Source organism: Branchiostoma floridae, chromosome 15 (genome assembly GCF_000003815.2).
Source record: "Branchiostoma floridae strain S238N-H82 chromosome 15, Bfl_VNyyK, whole genome shotgun sequence".
In the NCBI taxonomy this organism is placed as follows: Eukaryota; Metazoa; Chordata; class Leptocardii; order Amphioxiformes; family Branchiostomatidae; genus Branchiostoma; species Branchiostoma floridae.
Window position 1 is genome coordinate 1,777,445 of NC_049993.1, and position 22,004 is coordinate 1,799,448.

Sequence of the window (22,004 nt, forward strand, 5' to 3'; positions counted from 1 at the left end):
GAATTGTCTAAAGATTTGAAAAGCAACCTTTAAACCAATTCAATGAATCCCAATCTGATTAAGGTAGACTATTCGAACGTGTTTTTTTTAGATGTTGAGAAAAAATTTTCTACGGGGATATTTTTTTTTGATCATGAAATTTTGGCGGGCTGTTGTTTTCTAGAGCTTGATTTATAAAAAGAAGTTTTGTCGGGGACCCTGGTGACCTGTGGGACCTGGTGTTTGGCCACAGGAGGTGAATATAGTGGATAACATCTACGAGCTAATTGGTTCGTAAAGATGTATAAATGCAATACTTACAATCGTAAAGAGTGTGAGCTTTGCCTATGAAAGACACAATTCAAGCTTTACGAGAACCCATTTGTATACATTATTATACCCAGTGTGAAAGGGGTCTAAGGGTAAACGTAAAAACGTGCGCGTTTCTACATATTGTGGCTTTCGTCACCCCTACGAGATAGTGGAATGATCGACAACTCTCACTTTTAAGACGTGTCCTGATTTCGGTTGTGAGTGTTATTTGAGGAATGGTAGTGTTGAATTAGTCAGGAATACTCATGATAGATAATTGACATAACAAGTTCGCATTTGAGGTGACGTTTTCATCAATTTTATGAAGTTTGATTTTTGACATGATGGCAAAACCCTTTACTCTTCGTTTGGACAGGATTGCATGAATTGCTGGTATATGCTGGAACTGTGACGTGTCCCTAAGAAGACAAAGGGTGAGTCCAAATTTTGAATATCTCGCAATCTCAACATGCATATTTTTTAGATTAGAAATGTTTTTTAGACAGAATTCCATGACCTCATAACTTTGCCAAATAATATGAGCTATCGCGACTGATACAAGTATCGTATTCCCACACCTGAAACTACAAAGGTGAGTCGTCTATTTAGATACCATTGTCTTCAGACTAAATTTGTCTTACAACGTTTCCTATTGGACATCTGAAACTGTCTTCATTCATAGTTAGAGTATAAAAGACCTGTTTTTTTCCAGATCCAGTGTCACTGACGAAAATTGGTGGATTCCAGTTGAAACGTCTGACCGTTTCCGAAAATCATATCCAATTGTTTGAGTAACTGATTTTTGGCATATCTTATTACCTGGATGTCTAACCTTCATCGACATACCCTAGTCTTTACCTATATGTAGGGAACAAGTAGCTGTGTCATTTAGCCGTCCTATTTAGTCGGACTGTCGCTTGGTTAGGTCTGAATTCCTGAAAGATGGCTGAAATATCCTGTATTTGCTCTCGAGCAAATGTCGGCTGTTGTGTGTTAGGTGGTAGGACCCAGAGGGGTCAGAAAGAAGGAAAGTAGGTCAGACAGGAGTCTGAAGGGGAGATCCAGAGAGGCACTCTTGGAGGGAGTGAGGGGGAAGTTGGTCATGTGACTTGAGATGAAGAAAAAAATGCACTCATATCTAGATCGTTTGTCTTGTGAACTTGACTGTGAACCTTACAATGGCGTTGTCGGCAGGACCTTTTCTAGTTTTAAAGTTGTTTTATGAGTGAACCTATGCCAAGTCTCCGTAACGTCAAGACTAAAGCCCTCTTCTCGCAATTCCTTGCAATTCGTAGTGTGTTCTAACTGCATTCCAGCTATTTGTGCCCGTTTTTTTGGCTAGCCTGAAAGTTTTTAACATGTTAAAAACTGTCGAGGTGCATTCGAAGTGGAGAAATATCGAATGGCATTCATAGTGGATTCTAAGAGTATGCTAACTATTCTAACTGCAGTCTGACCGCATTATGTGGCATTTCAACATTATTCGCAACATTCTTATCTCTTTCGATGAAGAATCGAAACGACAAGCCATCTCGAATCCTGCCCGAATGTGGCCGAAAGAATATTTGGAATGTAGTCGAAATTTCTAGAATACACTACGAATGCACAGGAAGGGGATTTGAGGACCATTTGGAATTCCCACCCGAATGGCCCCAACTGTGGCACGAATTTTGCAAATAATTCATTCCGCCTGGTTCTGTTTGATTCCTGCTGATTCGGTTTCAGTGTGAAGGCCCTATTAGAAAGCTGCGATAAACTATAAGTGACCAGGATATTCTATCCTGTGATATAACCGTAGCCGATTATAAATCTTGTAGTTGTTACCGCTACTCAAGCAACTAGAAAATTCAAAATAAAATCTTAACTATTGTCCACTTTCTTGAGTAACTGATTAATACTTCGCTGATGCCATCTATTTCCATAGGTTGCGAAAAGAAGTAGCATGTTAGATTTAGACAGTTCTTTTAATTGCTGTGTGCTCTACTCTTCAAATACTTTGCTTCAATTCTACCATTCCTTTCTAGAGGTTGTCAGAGAGCAGAATGGTGGATTCAGACAGTTCTTCGGAGGCAATACCTACATCCAAGAAACTGCTGTGTGGTCTAGTCTTCACCGCGATGCTACTTCAGTACGCAGGGAGGACCAGTGTGTCTGTTGTCCTTGTACAGCTACAGGAGTCAACAAGCAACATCACAAACGCCAGTGTCTCTAAGGTTAGGTTTGAAATGCTAGCCAACCTTTGTATACCTGGTAACGTCTATTTTGTTGACATACTGTATTTTCCATAGTTACTAGAAGGTAAACGCTAAGGTTAGAAAATATTTTCTAACATTCACTTCAATAATCACTTCGACATGTTAAAATGGTTTTGAATGTATGACATTCTCGCTTAATATTTCTTGTTAATGGTCAAGTATATGCACGATAATTATTATGACTGAAGATATTCTGAAATTATTACAAATTTCATGTTAAAACATTTCTGGTGATAGACTTCAACTTAAACACACGCCAAAAACATTATAAACCATGACCAGTTGCATAAGCTATATTCTAGAATATTTTGCAACAGCCTCATGTCGGGTACAGCCAGTTCCAAGTCGGAGTAATACTGAGTTCGGTCTACGCTGGTATGCTGCCCTCGAGCTTTATTGGAGGTTTCCTGGCCTATCGGTATAGGGCTATGAGGTAAGTTCTTTTGCAAAGATATCAATGAAATACGAAAAGAAGTTTGGTTTAACAAGATAATCTTAAAATCCCATTGTTTAAACCAAAATTAGGGATTTTTGTAACATTTGACTTTCAGAAACCCGTTGCCATGGCAACACGAAAAATTATAAACTTACTCTATTTCTAGTTAATTGTTGCCAACAATATTTTAGGAAATGTCAGCAAGTTTTGTTGATCTAGCTCAAGCCATTTGGGAGCTATACGACGAGCTATACTATTATGTAAAATTTATTCTAAAGTTGGCGCAGGCACATTTAGGACCCCCTAGTCTGGATAGGGTTAACCCCGTGGACATTTGGCTTAACCTAGGATAGTTACTCATTCGGCCACAGAGACGTGAATTTATGGATGAATTCCGCTCGCGCATTTATTTTCGCGGGTTAAAAAAATGGCCACATGTGACCTAATAACGTTCCTGGGCAATCATAATTATATGCTTGCCAGAGATCTGCTCTCCAAAATAGGGGAGCACATGGTCTTGTTATCCTCTTTAAACAAGGACGGCAATAGAGAATTATTGAAATGGCGCCGATTGTCTTACTATAGTATAGGTAAGCACACATATATAAGTCAAACCAAGCATGGACTCCAGAGGATTTCATTCCTAAATTTAACTCAGTGTGGCTATACAAGAAAATGTATATAGTTTGGAAAAAACTAGAAAGGCCGACATTTGCTTAAGAGCAAATACAGCATATTTCAGCCATACCCCTTCCCACGCAACATTGGACTGTTCCAAATCACCCCTGCGCAAAAATGGAACATCATATTAACAGTACATTATCCCCCAAAGTGGACTGGTATTGTGAATTGATTCCAGGTAAAACAGAGCTTGCTTCTATTTTTCAGAAAATGACAATAATCACACCTTCCATTCAGAAAATTTTCATCATGACTGAAAATTGTTGAATGACTTCATGTAATGTCATTAACAATTTTCAGTACGATAACTAGGTGTAAGTTTAAAAAAGTATAACTCCTTGTGATGTGGGTACATTTATTATTGCAGTGAACATTTTTTATTCAAGTAGGGCATACGATTTAATAATTATCAAGCAGGTGCAGGTACTGTAGGAGCGTTTGTTTTCTTCAAGCTGTAAAACTGTTAAACTGTTTTACTTTGTATGCAATCAGCCATCGAGCCTATTCTTATTATATTCGCCAGCGAATATTATGAGATTGCTTACTTGGGTCTGTATGTAGGTCAACAGCATATAAGTCGAGAAATTGTGGATGGAACTTTTTGATTTTTTGTAGGTGTGTAGCGGTTGTCGAAAGGCATGCCTAGTTTGAAAATGGTTTACCTGGCGTTTTCCTACGGTACAGCAGCGAGCTTTGTATTTTTTCGAGGTTTGTTTCGAGAAGCATAACTCAAAATGCAGCTGGGCGATTTCTACGATATTTGGCAGGTGTGTAGCGGTTGTGTAAAGGATTGTCATGTGCGAGAATGGTTTAGCTAGCTTTTACCTATGGTGCTGTATCGGGATTTGTATGTAATTGCGTTTGTCTGTTAACACGATAACTCGAGATGTTCTACATGGATGCTAATGATATTTTGTTGATAGGTAGGGGACACAGAAAGGAAGGTCAAGTTCGATAATGGGCCTCCTGGCGACTTGTTTTGGTACTGCAAGTGAGCGTCAAAGCTTGCGCCTAAATTTTCCAGAAGTGCCATGTTCATGATTTTTAAGTGGTGGATAGCTGTTGGGACTAGGAGTGAATGGTGTAATTTTGGGCCCCCTAGCAGCTTGTTTGGAACTGCAGTGGGTCTTATAGTTCGTAACTTTTAAGAAGGATAACTGCAGAGGGGATTGATGGATATTCTTTGCTCTTGGTAGGTAGGTACTTAGGGTGATTATCAACATAATGAGATGCTAATTATGTAAACCGCGATCTACTTAATATAATTACTTTAACTTATACTGGAGAAGAATATCCCTTACAAAAGTGTCACCCTAGCCTGATCTCCTTCCCCTAAAAGGGCCAGTCACAGCAAATTAACCCCCTGCCCTCAGCCTCCTGGCCTCAGCCGGGAGATGACCCCTCAACTCAAAGACAAATCAAAGGTGGAGCAGAACTAATCGCCATGGCAGACCGTGGCAGGGATGTCAGTTCCCAGTAATTGGAGATGCCTTGAATTTACAAGTTTGGATCTTTGGTAACCTAAATGCTGTTCATAGAATTTAGTTTTGAATAGCTAATGGTGAGCATGACATAACTTTGAGACAATCAAATGTAAGGAACTTATTCCTATGTACTAAATAGAGGATTGCTTCTGTTACCAATCTAATCAGAGATGTGATTAACAGATTAGCCTGATGATGCACATGTCATTGACCTGTTAATTGTTTGCAGTGGAGAGAAGCATGAACAAGTGTCTTTAGGCTCCGAGGTTTATATTCAAACCAAGTAAGCTCATTAGAAGTCTTTCTGCTTGGAGCAAAATATATTTCTGGTGACATTATAATATGAGCCAGTGGTCAAGTGGCATTTTCAGTCAAGGCTGGGAAGATTAGCAGTGTTAATAGGCAATCAAACAGTCCTTCATTCTGATCATTATTATCCATGCTATGATATTGGTAGCACATTTGTTTTTAGTAGCTTAAAGAGCATGACACTAGTACTTTTTTTAGAGTCCAAATACCCAGGTCTAACAGTCAGTCAGTCAATTAGTCGACACCGGACATCAACTCGGGAAGCTTGCTGGACCCTTATAACAGTGATCCATTCATTATACTCCAAAAAGGCTCTGAGTATCTAGAGATTATTTTATGTTTGCGCATAGAGAAATGTCTCGGTACCAGAGTGATGCATGCTAGTTCTAAGAGCTTGGCCAAGTTTTATAGCAGATGAGAGGAGTTACACAGAGAAATATCTGACCATCTATTACTTCAAGCCATACCAGAACTTCAAATGAAGAAGTGAATCCTCGGGGGGGGGGGGGGGCGGTCATATACCGCCATGGCTACTGTCCAACTTCTATGAAGAGCTTGCTCCTGTAATGTGCAATATCTACAATGCATGCTTACAACATTCCCTTACAATGGACAGAAGAACTGGTAGTGCCAGTACCGAAGGTGACCAGGCCCAAAGGTCTTGAAGATTTCAGGTGCATTTCCCTAACGAGCTATCTGGGTAAGGTGTACGAGGTGTTTCTCCGGGACTTATTGCTACAGGACACAAATCACCTGATTCATGACTCTCAGCATGGTTTCAGAAAGTCTCTGCACTCATCCAGACAACGCAATCCTGGTTTGATGCGGTTAACAGTTCTCCTAATGCAAGTGAGCATCACTTAGAACTAAATAGGTTGGTATCGTAGGGTAGAGTGACAGCAATTAGTTAATGTGCCTAGCAACCGCCGGGTCCTCTCAGTTCTGTGATATCCTTTGTCAGCTGGCCGAAGAAGGCTTGCTCTGGGAGATCGAATAAACACGATATTTCGCTGTTACTCTGTTTTATAATGTTTTTACAGCGCTTTTCTATAGTGTCATTTTTAATGACACAGTCTTGTGAACACGTTTTTTTGCTATTGCTCTGTTTTATTAAGTTTTTACTGCGCTTTTCTATAACTTTGTCATTCTAAAGACACAGTCTTCTGAACACGTATTTTTGCTATTACTGTGTTTTATAAAGTTTTTACAGCGCTTTTCTATGTGTCATTCTAAAGACACATTTACTTAACAGACATATACATGTATGGATATCTATAGGTATGAATAAGTCAACATATTGAGTATAGCATGTCCTTTACACTATTGGTTCTACAGTATAAGCATTTGTGGATATATTTTCCTATAACATAAACACACAGTACTGGTGCTGGTGTTCCTGCAATGAAACCCTCCCAGAGGGTCAGCCAGCCAGCAGACAGGCCGACCTGGGGTCACTGGTAGGGTTGGAGCAATTACTATGCCTGTCAATCAGCTATTTTGTCTTTGCGGGGCTATGGATGGGGGGATCTGAGTAGCCTGGCGTGATAGCCAGCCAGGTAGACTGTGTAAAATACCTCTGACTTAACTCGCGATTGCAAAACTTTACTTACTATTTTCATGAGATGGACACAAACATTCACCAAGGTAGGGCCGTAACAATCCTTACGTATGACCCTTAGATAACCCTTAGATGACCTATTATCTAATACATAGGCCAGTCACTCAAAGTTTGTTCATTATTTCTTTTTTTACGAAAAGACTGCAATGTACATTTTGTAGAGTGATATCTTATCTAAAACTAAAGACCTAGCCTAACCTAGCCTAACTAAAGACCTTACATCCAGCTTTGCTATATTAACATCTCGTATTAAGCTGTATTTGGTGCTTAGCTGGCCCATTATAGCCATAATTACATACATTAATCATTGAGAAACAACGACCTTCGATAAAAAAATGTTTATTTGGCGAATATGTGTGTTCGAGGAACTCTAGTTTTAGTTTAACAACTTCCTGCCAGACCCGGAAGATACGATTGAACCTTGTTCGAGGATTTATTTTCGTCTGTCTGGTCAGTCTGTTCATACCCTGGCGCTGAGAGTGTTTTATTGGGCCGAAACTCTGGCAGTTTAAAGTTACTTATAATTTAAATGTTCAAAGTTTATGTCAAACAACAACAGCACTAGGAAATGTGGCCACTATAGACAGGTGGTCACTATAGAGAAAATGCTGATCTATTGACTAGGAGCCATACGTTACACATGATTTCAGTACACTGATCATTAATCATATAAACATTGCACAGGTAAGCCAATTGTTTAGATGTACAATTAAGTTCAAATAATTCTGAAGAGAAATATTGATGAGAAAATAATCATTCTCGCCACTGTCTAACTTATAATTACGTATCAAAACTAAACGCAGATTTTCTAACTAACGCACCTTTCGCCGACTTCATCAAAGGACCGCCGGCTATCAATCAAACACGGCTGTTGATTAGACTTAGAGTTTCAAACAGTCATGTGCTGTGTGCCAGTTGACAGCAAACTTCATGCTACGTGATGTTTTACATTGCTTGGACCTTCTTTCCTACAGCGGTGCTTCTACAAAATATTTAGACTGTAACACTGAGTCCCACATGTTTTATAGAATAGAATTTGACGCAGAACAGCGTTTTTGCTGGGTATTTTTCTTGAAAAATGTCCGTGGGAATATCAGCGAGGCGGCGACGTAGGGATATCAGACCGTCAACAAAAGTCGCACGGCGGCTAACCGCGCAGCGAAGATACTAGCACTATAAATAAGCGCTTCAACTAAGGATGGCAACCCGTACAATATTTTTGTATACTGTTGAGCTAAGTAAAGTTTGTTGTTTATGAGGTTTTAGTTGTCTTTGAAGCTTTGACCCGAAATATTCTAAAGTCAAACTGCTGAAGAGAAGTAAGTGACTGCTACGATTATCGTAGATATGGCCCTAAAAAAACTGATAAAAGAAGCCTTCTCAATAGTCTAAAATGCAAGAGCTTCCGGGGGGGGGGGGGCTTCGCTTATGAATATTAATTAGCCTTTGGCCTCCTCTTCGGTGATTGGCTAGGTCTTTGATTCAATTAACTCTCCGGCTGACGCGCACAGGTGTGGCTCTGTGCGGGGTCACGGAAGGTCACGTCAGGAGGCCAAAAGAAAACAAATTTCCCCTCAGAAAAGTGCCAAAATTAATCATTTTAAAGTTGTTTATGTCAAAAATTTTACTTGAATCTTGTTACCAAGTATCTAATGCCTATCTATACCAAATTTCAGGTCATTTAATTGTAATACCAGGGTACAGGAGCCAAAAGTGTCCTTTTTTGGTCAAAAATTGGCCAAAAATGGCAAAAATAAGCATTTTGTTGCACTGTACACCAAAAATGTTATTGAATTTATATGAAGGGATTATCAAGGCACATCTGTGTCAAATTTCAGCTCATTCGGTTGCAACACCAAGGTACAGGAGCCAAAAGTGTCCTTTTTTGGTCAAAAATTGGTAAAAAAATCGCAAAAATAAGCATTTTGTTGTACTGTACACCAAAAGTGTTATTGAATTTATATGAAGAGATTATCAAGGCACATCTCTGTCAAATTTCAGCTCATTTGGTTGTAATACCAGGCTACAGGGGCCAAAAGTGTTCTTTTTTGGTCAAAAATTGGTCAAAAAATCGCAAAAATAAGCATTTTGTTGTACTGTACACCAAAAGTGTTATATATATATATATATAATATACAGTTTTGGTCTAAAATTGACCAAAAAATCTCAATAAAATCATTTTAGAGGCAGATATGAAAAAACTGAGAAAACCCATTCTACTCCTGTGCCAAATTTCAGGTCATTCGGTCCAGGAACGGCGGAGATGAATCACTTTGAAGATTTGACAGGAGAAAGAAGAAAGAAACATTACGAATACAATATATTTCACCATACTATGTATGGCTGAAATATAACTACCATTTTGATTCAGGAAATGCTGTCTTTGCTATCTTATTACCTGGATTTATAGCCTTCATTGACGTAGTGAAACGTATCTGATTTGTGAATTTTAAAAAGACAACGGAATACGTTTCACTTTGTTTTGATTATGACTTAGCTTTAATAGGAACATTGCATTTTTTTACATGCGTTGATTTCCAAGATTGATGTTCATTTTCAGGGTGCTCTTGACATCAGTTGGCATCAACTCCGTTGTCCACTGTCTCGGCCCTGTCATGTTCCAACGTTTTGAGACTGCGGTTACTCAACGTGTTCTGGCAGGGCTGGCAGAGGTAAGAGGAGCCCGCGCATGTATTGATAACAACTAAGTACATTTGTTAACTGAGTGACGTAGGTTCATATATTACCACCATCTAAACCTGGATGTTGACAACTGTTGATAATCAAAAACTTGTAGAATAAAGATTATTGCATAGCTCAGGTCTACATAAGCATTCTCATTATACGTGCTTAATCTGATCCTCTTTTGACATATGCGTATGTTTTCTAAGATGCTAAGGTTAAATAATGATTGAAGTAATAACTTACGATGTCATATTCAATTCAAATGTACTTAATTATGATTGCGGTCATTTTTCTTACTTGCCAAAGGGAACATCAGAGCCTGCTGCTTACGGTGTTCTTGGTGAATACATGCTACCGAGACAAAGTGCAAGAGTTGCTCCCTTCGTCTTTTCAGGTAAGGTAATTGTTCAGGGTGAACATTGCCTTTTTAGCAGGGTTTTTGAAGGGCTTCTTTTTTTCCCTTGAAATCTTTGGTGAACGTTTCAGACTTTTTGGCATAGTTGAAGAGGTATGTACTACACGTTCGCTGCAAGTTTACAGCAAGATCGATAGTTAACTGCCTACGTTTTGATGGTCGTCTGTCATCTTCGGCAAGGCAATAGTGACTGCTTCACTTTGTACTACAGCTACCTGTCACTGCTAACGAAGCTGTCCCGAAAGTAAAGCATTTTGACATACCCAATTGTTGCATTTCTTACAATTGTTACGTAAAAAAATATACGTAGAAGTCACTACAAGGAATGAGTAGTTATAGTGTGACCATCTGAGTCAAGGCGCGACATCAGAATGCCATGTGTGTGTGTGTGTGGGGGGGGGGGGGTATCCGATCCTTCCAATAATGCATTAGTGACTTTGGAAAGTCTACAGAGATGTTGTGATTTTGACATACCTAGATGTTGTGATTTTGACATACCTAGATGTTGTGATTTTGACATATCTAGATGTTGTGATGTTGACATACCTAGATGTTGTGATTTGGACATACCTACATGTTGTGATTTGGACATGCCTTAGTAGATGATATGATTTTGACAGACCTAGATGTTGTTATATCCAAAAGAACGGATACATGTGACCTCGTGTGAAGGCCTTTTTGGCGTATATAGAACATTGGGATAGCAGTTAGTAACTGTCACACTTGACACTTAGTTGCGCACATTTCAACGTTAATGTGCTGAGCAAAATGTGTCATGGTAAATAATGAATGCATTTCCAATTCTCAGTGCTGCGTTGCAACGTTTTTATTTTGCTTATTTTGAATAACATACCATAGGGTGTAATACATGGAAATATTTTAAGTGTCAATTATTGTTTTGCTGTTGTTCTAAGGCTTCTATTTCGGCCAGTTCCTTGGACTCATATCGACAGGCTTTATAACCCAAAGGCTCTCCTGGAAGGTGACATTTTATCTATTTGGTAAGTACCATGATTACTATTTCAAAATCAGTATTGATTTGAATATATTGATGATGTCTACGTGCACGTCGCTTTACGCTAGGGGCACAACCCGACGTACGTGCAAATCTGTGCTGACTACGTGCCAAAACGCGGGAAAATCTTTTGGGATCCGTAAGTAATAAGTACTGCCTCCATACGAACTCGTAGGGAATCCGACGGATTTTGGAGCACGCAGACACGCCGTAGAACTTAACGTGCAGGCAAAACTTTGTGTGCCATCGGGCTGCGGATACGTGCCAGTACGGGCAACGCACCTGCCCTGTACAGCCTGAACGTTTTCAGAAATACGTGGCGGACGTGGCCTCCCCGCAAAAAAACAGGCAAATTGCACGTACGGCGGGTTGTGCCCTTAACTCTACGGTCGTAGTGAAAAAAAGGAAACCCTAAACAGTAATTCAAATCGCACAAATAAACTGCTAAATGAGCCAATTTAGAGTTAGAAGTTCGTAAATGATAGAATCGTAAAATGTATACTAAATGTCATAAATTGCTAATCTTAAGGTCAAAGAAGAAGAGGAAGATGTAAAACAAAAAAAATGAAGAATCTATTGGTCGATATAAACCTTGCCCTATGTGTTCAGACATTTGTTCAATCTGTTTGGCTATTTATAATTAGATAAAGCAATTTGGGCCGACCTTTTTTAACATTTTCACGCACATTTTTATCAGTTGGGGGTTTCCAAAGGATGTCATCCCTGTGACAAAATCAAAATTGTTTTTTTTTTTAAATTTAAAATGTTCCAATGTGTATGCGTGATACAATGTGTTTGTATGTAATATGATACTATTTTTGGTTTGGTTTTACAGGTTGCCTGGGGATTGTATGGACGATCGTCTCAGTTGGGGTGGAAGCAACAGGTGTTGCGAAAAAGCATGAAAAGGACGAAACGGCTGAAAAGGACAATGGCAAGATCACAAACATGGTAAGGGCTAAGGCTATACTGTCAATGGCTATGGCTATGCTTTTATATTCAGGTTAAAGGGGCATTCCACTCCAGAGGGGAGTATTGTTTTCCAATGAATAATGTGTCAATGAATACATAATCAGCCGAATTTTGTGGAATTCACCTTGGGATGAAGTTTTGCATTGTATTCAGCCATAGGATTAGTTCAATTAGAGGGTACTTGGGGAGTTTAGTAGAACATTGAATGCTTTTGAGGCATGTGGAGCAACTGGGTACTTTATTGTATAATGTGAGGTAGAATGCAGTTATCACTTCCTAAAATTGATATCTATCTGGTAATAACACTCCCGTGTGGAGTGGAATGCCCCTTAAAGGCACATACAAAGCATGATGCACTTCAATGATCTTCGACTGTCGCTTGTGGAATTACAAATGTCAAAAATCAATTGTAGTACTCAACAAGGCACCTAGTGATATTACTAGAAGTATATCGGCTTTTCTGAGTCCCTGCTGAGGCTTAGCTTACATTTCCAAATGGGGCCCGGCCGGGCAGCTTTTGGGAGCGACAAGAATGATATAAAACACATCAAAATACACAGGATGTCAAAATAAGGTTCATGTGCATGATTTGTGTATATTTCTAGGTATACATTAATTTGTCTTGTTTCTTAAAACATCCCGGCCGGGCCCCTATTTTGAAATGTGACCTAAGCCTATGTTACATTTCCGAACCGGGGCCGGCCGGGCAGCTTTCAGGAGCAAAAAGTATAATATAAAAGGCACCAAACTAATACACAAGACGTAAAGATATTAGTCGTGGGCATCATTGTGTTTATTTTTTATATTTCAGCCATACATAGTATGGTGAAATATATTGTATTCGTAATGTTTCTTTCTTTCTTTCTTTCTTCTTTCTCCTGTCAAATCTTCAAAGTGATTCATCTCCGCCGTTCCTGAACCGAATGACCTGAAATTTGGCACAGGGGTAGAATGGGCCAATACCTTGATGCTTTTTTCTCAGTTTTTTCATATCTGCCTCTAAAATGATTTTATTGAGATTTTTTGGTCAATTTTAGACCAAAACTGTATATTTTGGCCTCTGTACCCTGGTATTACAACCAAATGAGCTGAAATTTGACAGAGATGTGCCTTGATAATGCCTCCATATAAATTCGATAACACTTTTGGTGTACAGTACAACAAAATGCTTATTTTTGCGATTTTTTGACCAATTTTTGACCAAAAAAGGACACTTTTGGCCCCTGTACCCTGGTATTACAACCAAATGAGCTGAAATTTGACAGAGATGTGCCTTGATAATGCCCCCATATAAATTCAATAACACTTTTGGTGTACAGTACAACAAAATGCTTATTTTTGCGATTTTTTGACCAATTTTTGACCAAAAAAGGACACTTTTGGCTCCTGTACCTTGGTATTGCAACCGAATGAGCTGAAATTTGACACAGATGTGCCTTGATAATCCCTTCATATAAATTCAATAACACTTTTGGTGTACAGTGCAACAAAATGCTTATTTTTGCGATTTTTGGCCAATTTTTGACCAAAAAAGGACACTTTTGGCTCCTGTACCCTGGTATTACAATTAAATGACCTGAAATTTGGTATAGATAGGCATTAGATACATGGTAACAAGATTCAAGTAAAATTTTTGACATAAACAACTTTAAAATGATTAATTTTGGCACTTTTCTGAGGGGAAATTTGTTTTCTTTTGGCCTCCTGACGTGACCTTCCGTGACCCCGCACAGAGCCACACCTGTGCGCGTCAGCCGGAGAGTTAATTGAATCAAAGACCTAGCCAATCAGCGAAGAGGAGGCCAAAGGCTAATTAATATTCATAAGCGGGGCCTCATGATCCCGTATATAGCAGTTTTCCCGCCAGGGGGAGCGAAGCCCGCCTAAGGCTCTCGCATTTTAGACTATTCAGAAGGCTTTATATTGTATCAGTTCTTAGTGGCATATCTATGATAATCGCAGCAGTCACTTAACTTCTCTTCAGGAGTTTAGCGTAACACTATTTCATGTCAAACCGTCAAAGGCAACTAAAAACAAACTTTAACGTTACTGAGTTCAACAGTACTTATAACTTGTTATCCGAAGTTGAAACGCTAGCGATGGTATTTTCGCTGCGCTGTTAGCTCCGTGCGACTGTTGTTGACGGTCTTATAACGGTATATTTTGCACCCCTGTACCCTGGTATGAGTAACATTTGGTATAGATAGGCATAAGATAGTTGGTAAAATGATCCAAGTAAAATTTTTGGCATAAAGTACTGTAAAAGGCTTAATTACAGCACTTTTTTTAGGGGAAATTGGTTTTCTTTCGTTCTCCATGCCATGACCTTTCGGACGTTCACCCCACAGAGCCGACATCTGCACCTGCGTCTAGCCGGCAGGAAGAGTTAATTCAATTAATGGTTCAGCCAATCAGCGAAGAGGAAAGCGAAGGCTAATTAATATTCATAAGCGGGACCACACAATACGTTAACTTGAAGACTCAGGCCGTACAGACTTCTCGCCAGGATTTTTTCAAAGCGTCGGACAGGGGTCCGGGGGCCGCCGAATGTCCCAGGCGGGGTCCAGGGGCAGGGCCACTGTGTGGGGGACCCAGGTGGGCGAAGCCCCCCCGGAAGCTCTTGCATTTTAGACTATTGAGAAGGCTTCTTTTATCAGTTTTTTTAGGGCCATATCTACGATAATCGTAGCAGTCACTTACTTCTCTTCAGCAGTTTGACTTTAAAATATTTCGGGTCAAAGCTTCAAAGACAACTAAAACCTCATAAACAACAAACTTTACTTAGCTCAACAGTATACAAAAATATTGTACGGGTTGCCATCCTTAGTTGAAGCGCTTATTTATAGCGCTAGTATCTTCGCTGCGCCGTTAGCCGCCGTGCGACTTTTGTTGTCGGTCTGATATCCCTACGTCGCCGCCTCGCTGATATTCCCACGGACATGTTTCAAGAAAAATACCCAGCAAAAAACGCTGCTCTGCGTCAAATTCTATTCTATAAAACATGTGGGACTCAGTGTTACAGTCTAAATATTTTGTAGAAGCACCGCTGTAGGAAAGAAGGTCCAAGCAATGTAAAACATCACGTAGCATGAAGTTTGCTGTCAACTGGCACACAGCACATGACTGTTTGAAACTCTAAGTCTAATCAACAGCCGTGTTTGATTGATAGCCGGCGGTCCTTTGATGAAGTCGGCGAAAGGTGCGTTAGTTAGAAAATCTGCGTTTAGTTTTGATACGTAATTATAAGTAAGACAGTGGCGAGAATGATTATTTTCTCATCAATATTTCTCTTCAGAATTATTTGAACTTAATTGTACATCTAAACAATTGACTTACCTGTGCAATGTTTATATGATTAATGATCAGTGTACTGAAATCATGTGTAACGTATGGCTCCTAGTCAATAGATCAGCATTTTCTCTATAGTGACCACCTGTCTATAGTGGCCACATTTCCTAGTGCTGTTGTTGTTTGACATAAACTTTGAACATTTAAATTGTAAGTAACTTTAAACTGCCAGAGTTTCAGCCCAATAAAACACTCTCAGCGCCAGGGTATGAACAGACTGACCAGACAGACGAAAATAAATCCTCGAACAAGGTTCAATCGTATCTTCCGGGTCTGGCAGGAAGTTGTTAAACTAAAATAAGAATAGGCTCGATGGCTGATTGCATACAAAGTAAAACAGTTTAACAGTTTTACAGCTTGAAGAAAACAAACGCTCCTACAGTACCTGCACCTGCTTGATAATTATTAAATCGTATGCCCTACTTGAATAAAAAAAGTTCACTGCAATAATAAATGTACCCACATCACAAGGAGCTTATACTTTTTTAAACTTACACCTAGTTATCGTACTGAAAATTGTTAATGACATTACATGAAGTCATTCAACAATTTTCAGTCATGATGAAAATTTTCTGAATGGAAGGTGTGATTATTGTCATTTTCTGAAAAATAGAAGCAAGCTCTGTTTTTACCTGGAATCAATTCACAATACCAGTCCACTTTGGGGGATAATGTACTGTTAAGAGGATGTTCCATTTTTGCGCAGGGGTGATTTGGAACAGTCCAATGTTGCGTGGGAAAGGGTATGGCTGAAATATGCTGTATTTGCTCTTAAGCAAATGTCGGCCTTTCTAGTATGTATATATTTCCATATTTCGTTTCCCTATGGGTCCCGGCTTGGTCATTAGGCGTTAGCCTTAGCAGACAGCAACCAGACTCCTGATGGCGTCGGGCGTAGCATAACTGGTAGAGCGTTCGGCTCGGAATCTATAGGTCCTGAGTTCGATCCCCGCCGTGCCCCCGACGCTGTGCCCTTGGGAAAGGCACTTTACACGACCTTCCTAAGTTTACCCAGGTGTAAAAAATGAGTACTTGACTTCGGTCGGGGAGGTAAAAGACTACCTTTACCTTCTGTATGTACGGTTGATATAAGTTACAAAAACTTGAGTGCAGTGCCACATGGTCCTCGGCTGTCTAAAAGCAAATAGAAAAAAAGAAAAACAGACACCTGTGGTATAACCAAGGCTAATCAAAAGCATGTCCGCTTTCCTTGCTCACTCGGTGGCATATTTTGATATGGTATACTGTTAGTTTTACTAAGCGACCACCATTGGCTTCAATATTAACTTAATAATACTTTCCATTTTAGATATTGCGCTATTAGTTACTCAAGCAAGTGTGGTCAGGCAATTTGAGAAAAGTTATTGCTTTCAAAAAAATTCCATAGCTTACTACTTTGGAAATGAATCCACGTTTATTTTCTCATTCTTCATATTGAACAGAATGGTGTTCTTGATTCCCTCCATGAAATGTAATGGAATGGAGGTTATATTTTACCCCGCGTTTGTGTGTGTGTTTGTGTGTGTGTGTGTGTAAACAAAATAACTCAAGAACGGCTGGGTGGATTGGTTTCATACTTGGTGTGCTGGTAGTGTGTGATAAAAGCTGGAAATGATTAGATTTTGGGCCCCCTAGCGGCTCCCCTTGGTACTGCAGTGCAACTTCCGGTTTTGCTATCTTGGTGTTCTGAACAAGCTATGGCCACAATTTTTAAGTATTAGATAGCTCTTGTGCTCAGAAAGAAATGACATAAGTTTGGGCCCCCTAGCGTCTACTTTTGGGACAGCAGGGGCATTTTTGTCAAAAACTTCTGAAGACGATAACTCAAGAAGGGAACAACGAATTTTCATGATTTTTGGTATGTAGGTGCCTTCGACAATGTTGTACAAGATAAGATACTAATTATGCAAAATTGGAGTACATTTGCATAATTAATGAGAATATTATATCATAGCAGTTTTTTTCAATGTATCTCTTGTTTCAGACATGCTATGGTCTTGACATTTAAATGGTAGATAGCTTTTAGTGCCATGACCAAGTGGAGAAAGTTTCAGCCCTCTAACAGTTAATTGTGGGACTGCAGGGGCGTTTTTGTCAAGACACTCCAAAGCGGATAACTGCAGAAAGGATTGACATATTGGCATCATATTAGGCATGCGGGTACCTTAGACAAAGATGTTCATAATGATAAACATGTTATGCAAATGAGGACTTAATTTGCATAATTAATGAGGAAATTGTATAATTCCATTGTTGTCAATAACTGGACTTCAATAAATGTAACACATGTTAATTATGATAGGTGGAGTATAAGCAGATACCAAATATGGTAATGAGGAGCTTATTTGCATAATTTATGTAAAAATTGCAAAACCGCTTTATGATTAATAATGGGAATTTTATAATTGTGACATGTGTACGTTAGTCAATGATGAACAACACCATGCATAAATTATGTCTATGTGTTAGTCAATTTCATTAAATTTAGGAAAGCTCTAAATTTTCATGGAGGTATGAGGTCGCCGAACTCTAGTTTGTATTTCATTTAGAATATATAGTTGCTCAAGCTTAAACTGTGTTCTTTTTCAACGAGTGAATCCTCTTCCAATACTCCCTTTTGTTATCTGTAATCATTTTATATTTATTATTTGGATGTATCGAAAAAAACTTTTTAAAAGCGTCATCAAATTTGACAATAGCCCAGACCTATACAACCTTTTAATGAATCCTCCTTACGTATTTCTTTTCAATTATGTAGGTATTGAAAAGTGTTAGAAGATCTTAAGATAAAATTCAAATAGACTTAATGATTTACATGTAGTTCCTACACAACATAACATGGAAACGTTTTAGATCATCAAATGACTATTGAATTATGAGACTTTTTTTTCTGCTCTACAGAAAAGCGTCCCGTTTTGCCGTATCTTGACATCAGGGGCTGTTTGGGCCTTAATTCTATTACACGTGTTGTCTTACACTTGGGACCCAAACTTGCTTCCACTCTACTTCAACCAAGGCTTTGGCACGAAGGTCGAACTGGTGAGAAGCATGAATAACTACTAATGATTTGTAGTAATTAGAAAATATTTGTTTTCATCTAATTAAAAGAATCATTTTCTAATAACCACAGTTCGTTATTAGATATCAATTTGCGCAACAGTGAGTTTGTAGCTTTCATCATTATGCACATGAAAAACATAGTTTTATTGCAATGGTATGTACCAAAGTGTATTTTGTCATAAAAAATTATATAAGGAGCAATAAAGCCTGATGACGTCATCAATATGGCCAAAAAAATCAGATTTAGAATTATTTCATTCCCATTTATCAATACACGTTACGGCTTCATTCTTTCCTAATTCATTAATGAGAAAACAATGGAAGGACAAAATTCCAATTTAGCCAACCTCATTACCTTCAACAAAAATATTTTATCCCGTGATTAGTTTCATCAGGTTGGTAGATCAAATAGTCTATGTAATCACAAATTTATTAGTGATGATTCAGTTAGTCTCGAAACTCTCTCTCTAAATATTTATTTGCTTTGGTGAAAAATGGAAGGTGGTATTCGAAATTCATTAGAAATGAGGCAGTGGAACAAAATACTCAGTAATACTGTTAATTTAAAAATCATTTAAATCATATTGATATCAGATGTAACATGCTTTCATGAATTATATTTTTTTCTTAAACAACTAGATTTCATAAATAACTATAGAATTTAACTTTTTAAGAAGAAAATTTAAAATATTTCTTTAGCAAAGTCTTCTTGGTTACACAACCTTTTATTTTCAATTCTATAGTTGAAAAAACCTGATATCATTATGATTAACATGATTACAAAATTAACAGTATTACTGTCGCAGTGAGCATTTTGTTCTACTGTCTCATCTCTTAGCAAGTCTCGAATGCCATCTTCCATCTTTCACCAAAGCAAATAAAGAATATTCAGAGAGCGATTTCACAGACTAACTGAATCATCACTAACAAATTTGTGATTACATAGACTATTTAAGATATCCATAATTCCCCTACGACTGATCAGCAATGTGACTGATGAAGATGGTGATGAGAAAGATTATAATCATGGTAATGATGATGATGATGATGATGATAATTTCATTTATAGACTATCGGAGTAAAGGTCAGCATTACAATTACTTTACTTCACTAGTGATTTTTTTTTCAAACTCAGGCTGGAATGCTAGCTGGAATTCCAATACTAGCATTTGCAGCTTTAGAGCAGCTGTTCGCTCTGTTTGGAAACTTCCTCTGCAAGTATGTCACAACAACTGTCGCGCGAAAGGCCATGGCTGTCACTGGTATGCTTTATCATTAGGTTACCTTCATCCGTAGGGTAACCTTTATACGTTGTATGTAGAAATATTGTATTTGGGGATCGTTAACCCTATCCAGACGGGGGGGGGGGGCTAAAAGTGCCCGCGCCAACTTTGACGTCTTATAACTGCCGAACGAAGTGTGCTAGGACTACGAAACATGGTGACTTTTCCTAAAATATTGTTAGGAAAAATTTTGCGAAAAAAAATTTTGTTTGCAATTTTTTGTGTTGCCATGGCAACGGGTTTCTGAAGGGCATATTTTACCAAATTTGCTAATTTCAGTTTGAATTGTGGAATTTCATAGTTTTATTGCTAAACCAAACTTGTTTATCTATATCATTAAGATCCTGTGTAATTTTAAGTTACATTTATAATCAATTATTCATAATTTATGCTAATTTGATGACGTCATGGGTCAAAATCCAAGATGGCGGACAATGCCATTTTCAACGATAAATACATGTTATTTTTACTCAAATTCATTTTCTTACAAAACACAATCATTTGAACCTTTTAAGTCCACTTCCATTTGGTTTTGGGGTTATATGTGGAAAAATCGTATTTTAGAAAATTCAAGCTTGTCGATCCAAGATGGCGGACAAATGACGTCATTTTCTGACGTCATATTGGCGTCAGTGTCGTAGTCATTGTCAACAAACGACTTGGCAGACTTGAACACCAATATGATAACCTTTATAGTCATCTTTTTCTTTAATACCTTGAAGTATAGCGGAAGTTTCATATATAGACGATTTTAGCCAAAAATATGACATTATGACGTCATAATTACGTCATATTACGTTATAACGATATCAAACTTACAGAAAATATCAAACTGTACCAGTACATTATCCCCTCCAAATTTGGTGATCATAACCCAAGCCGTTTTGAAATTACGAAGGGGGGGTCAAAAGAGCCCCCTCCCCGGTCCCAGGTATCCCAAAAAAGCCCGGTCTGGATAGGGTTAAGTAGGTGGAAGGTAGTTTCACATTGCAGTATTTAGAAAATTCTGATATTTGAAACCTACATCGTTGACCTGAAATCTCTAAATACCCAGTTTTTTTTTTAAACAACGAATCTAGGTTACCCCATGGATTAAAGTGAACTAGCATTAAATGTTGTAGTGATCAAGGGTGGCTAAGTAACCATACGATCCTTACGGAAACCATACGATCCTTACTAATCTTTTGCAACGAAGCGCGTGTCACGTCACACAGAGATATTGTGATAGGCTTATCACGTCCAGCTAAACACCAAAACCCCAGCCTACTTATATACACTGCTGGCTTCTTAGGCGGCATATTATTATACCAACTACAGAGTTATTAAGAAATGCGATAGAAGCTAAGAGATCTACTAATACAGCATCTGTAAACCCGATGAGTAAAAAACTCAGTTATGACAACCTGGCCCATGACCCAGATATTACACAAAACATGATATTTCATATTCTTAAAGCGTTGATTTTGCTTCTTTGAATCCAAAAAGCCTAATTTTGAAGATTTGCTTCGGTATTGATATTAGTTCAAATTTGTAAAAAAAACATTCTATGATAAATGAAGAGAAAAAACAAAAATGTAGAAGCTGAAACTATCAAAATTTAGAACTTGATAAATGTTCTTTTAAATGTTATGGAAGATTTTTCTTTACCTACAGCTTGTTTATGCGTTTCTGGATGCCTTGTCGTGGCAGCCTTTACCACCAACTTTGCTGTGGCAGCCTGTTTCGTTGCCGTTAGCTTTGGATGTTCTGCAGCGAGGGTAGCGGGTATGTTCTTTTCGTTTTTTTTTAACCTTGAACCGAGAGTTCAAGGTCTTGGTTCACATTTTGCCATACGTTTGCCATGCTTTTGCCCTTCGTGTGTGGTAAAAAGTGATGAGAGAAGAGGGTCGGGCTCCGCCAATAAATACTGTGCCCTGGACACAGTAGATAACAACTCGCTGCCCTAAGGCCTTAAAAAGGGCTATAATGCTACATTTATGCACTGCAAGCAGGAGCCATGTTGGTTAGTTTTTCATTTCTTTTCTTTTCTTCTTCTTCTTTCCAATTTCTGATGATGCCCCTTGGATCTTATTGTGGCTGCCGTGCGTTTTGGAGCATGATCGAGCTCACGGTATTTTTGTTCATAATGAAATGAACTCAATGACATGTAACG

General features: G+C 38.5%; 1 protein-coding gene across 1 annotated transcript; it reads left to right on the forward strand.

Annotated features, from left to right (window-relative positions):
• Window positions 1–484: 484 nt before the first annotated feature.
• On the forward strand, window positions 485–21,923 carry LOC118432564 (vesicular glutamate transporter 3-like). The gene is made up of 10 exons (XM_035844184.1): window positions 485–725; window positions 2,316–2,504; window positions 2,864–2,979; window positions 9,635–9,746; window positions 10,066–10,153; window positions 11,089–11,175; window positions 12,025–12,140; window positions 18,411–18,548; window positions 19,705–19,831; window positions 21,506–21,923. The coding sequence occupies exons 2-10, from the start codon at window positions 2,334–2,336 to the stop codon at window positions 21,796–21,798; spliced, it is 1,248 nt and encodes a 415-aa protein (XP_035700077.1). The 5' UTR covers window positions 485–725; window positions 2,316–2,333; the 3' UTR covers window positions 21,799–21,923.
• The last annotated feature ends 81 nt before the right edge of the window (window positions 21,924–22,004 follow it).

Coding starts and splice junctions, on each gene's coding strand:
- LOC118432564 (XM_035844184.1), top strand. CDS start 2,334: ATGGTGGATTCAGACAGTTCTTCGGAGGCAATACCTACATCCAAGAAA. Junction 9,747..10,065: donor TTCTGGCAGGGCTGGCAGAG/GTAAGAGGAGCC, acceptor TACTTGCCAAAG/GGAACATCAGAGCCTGCTGC. Junction 10,154..11,088: donor TGCTCCCTTCGTCTTTTCAG/GTAAGGTAATTG, acceptor TGTTGTTCTAAG/GCTTCTATTTCGGCCAGTTC.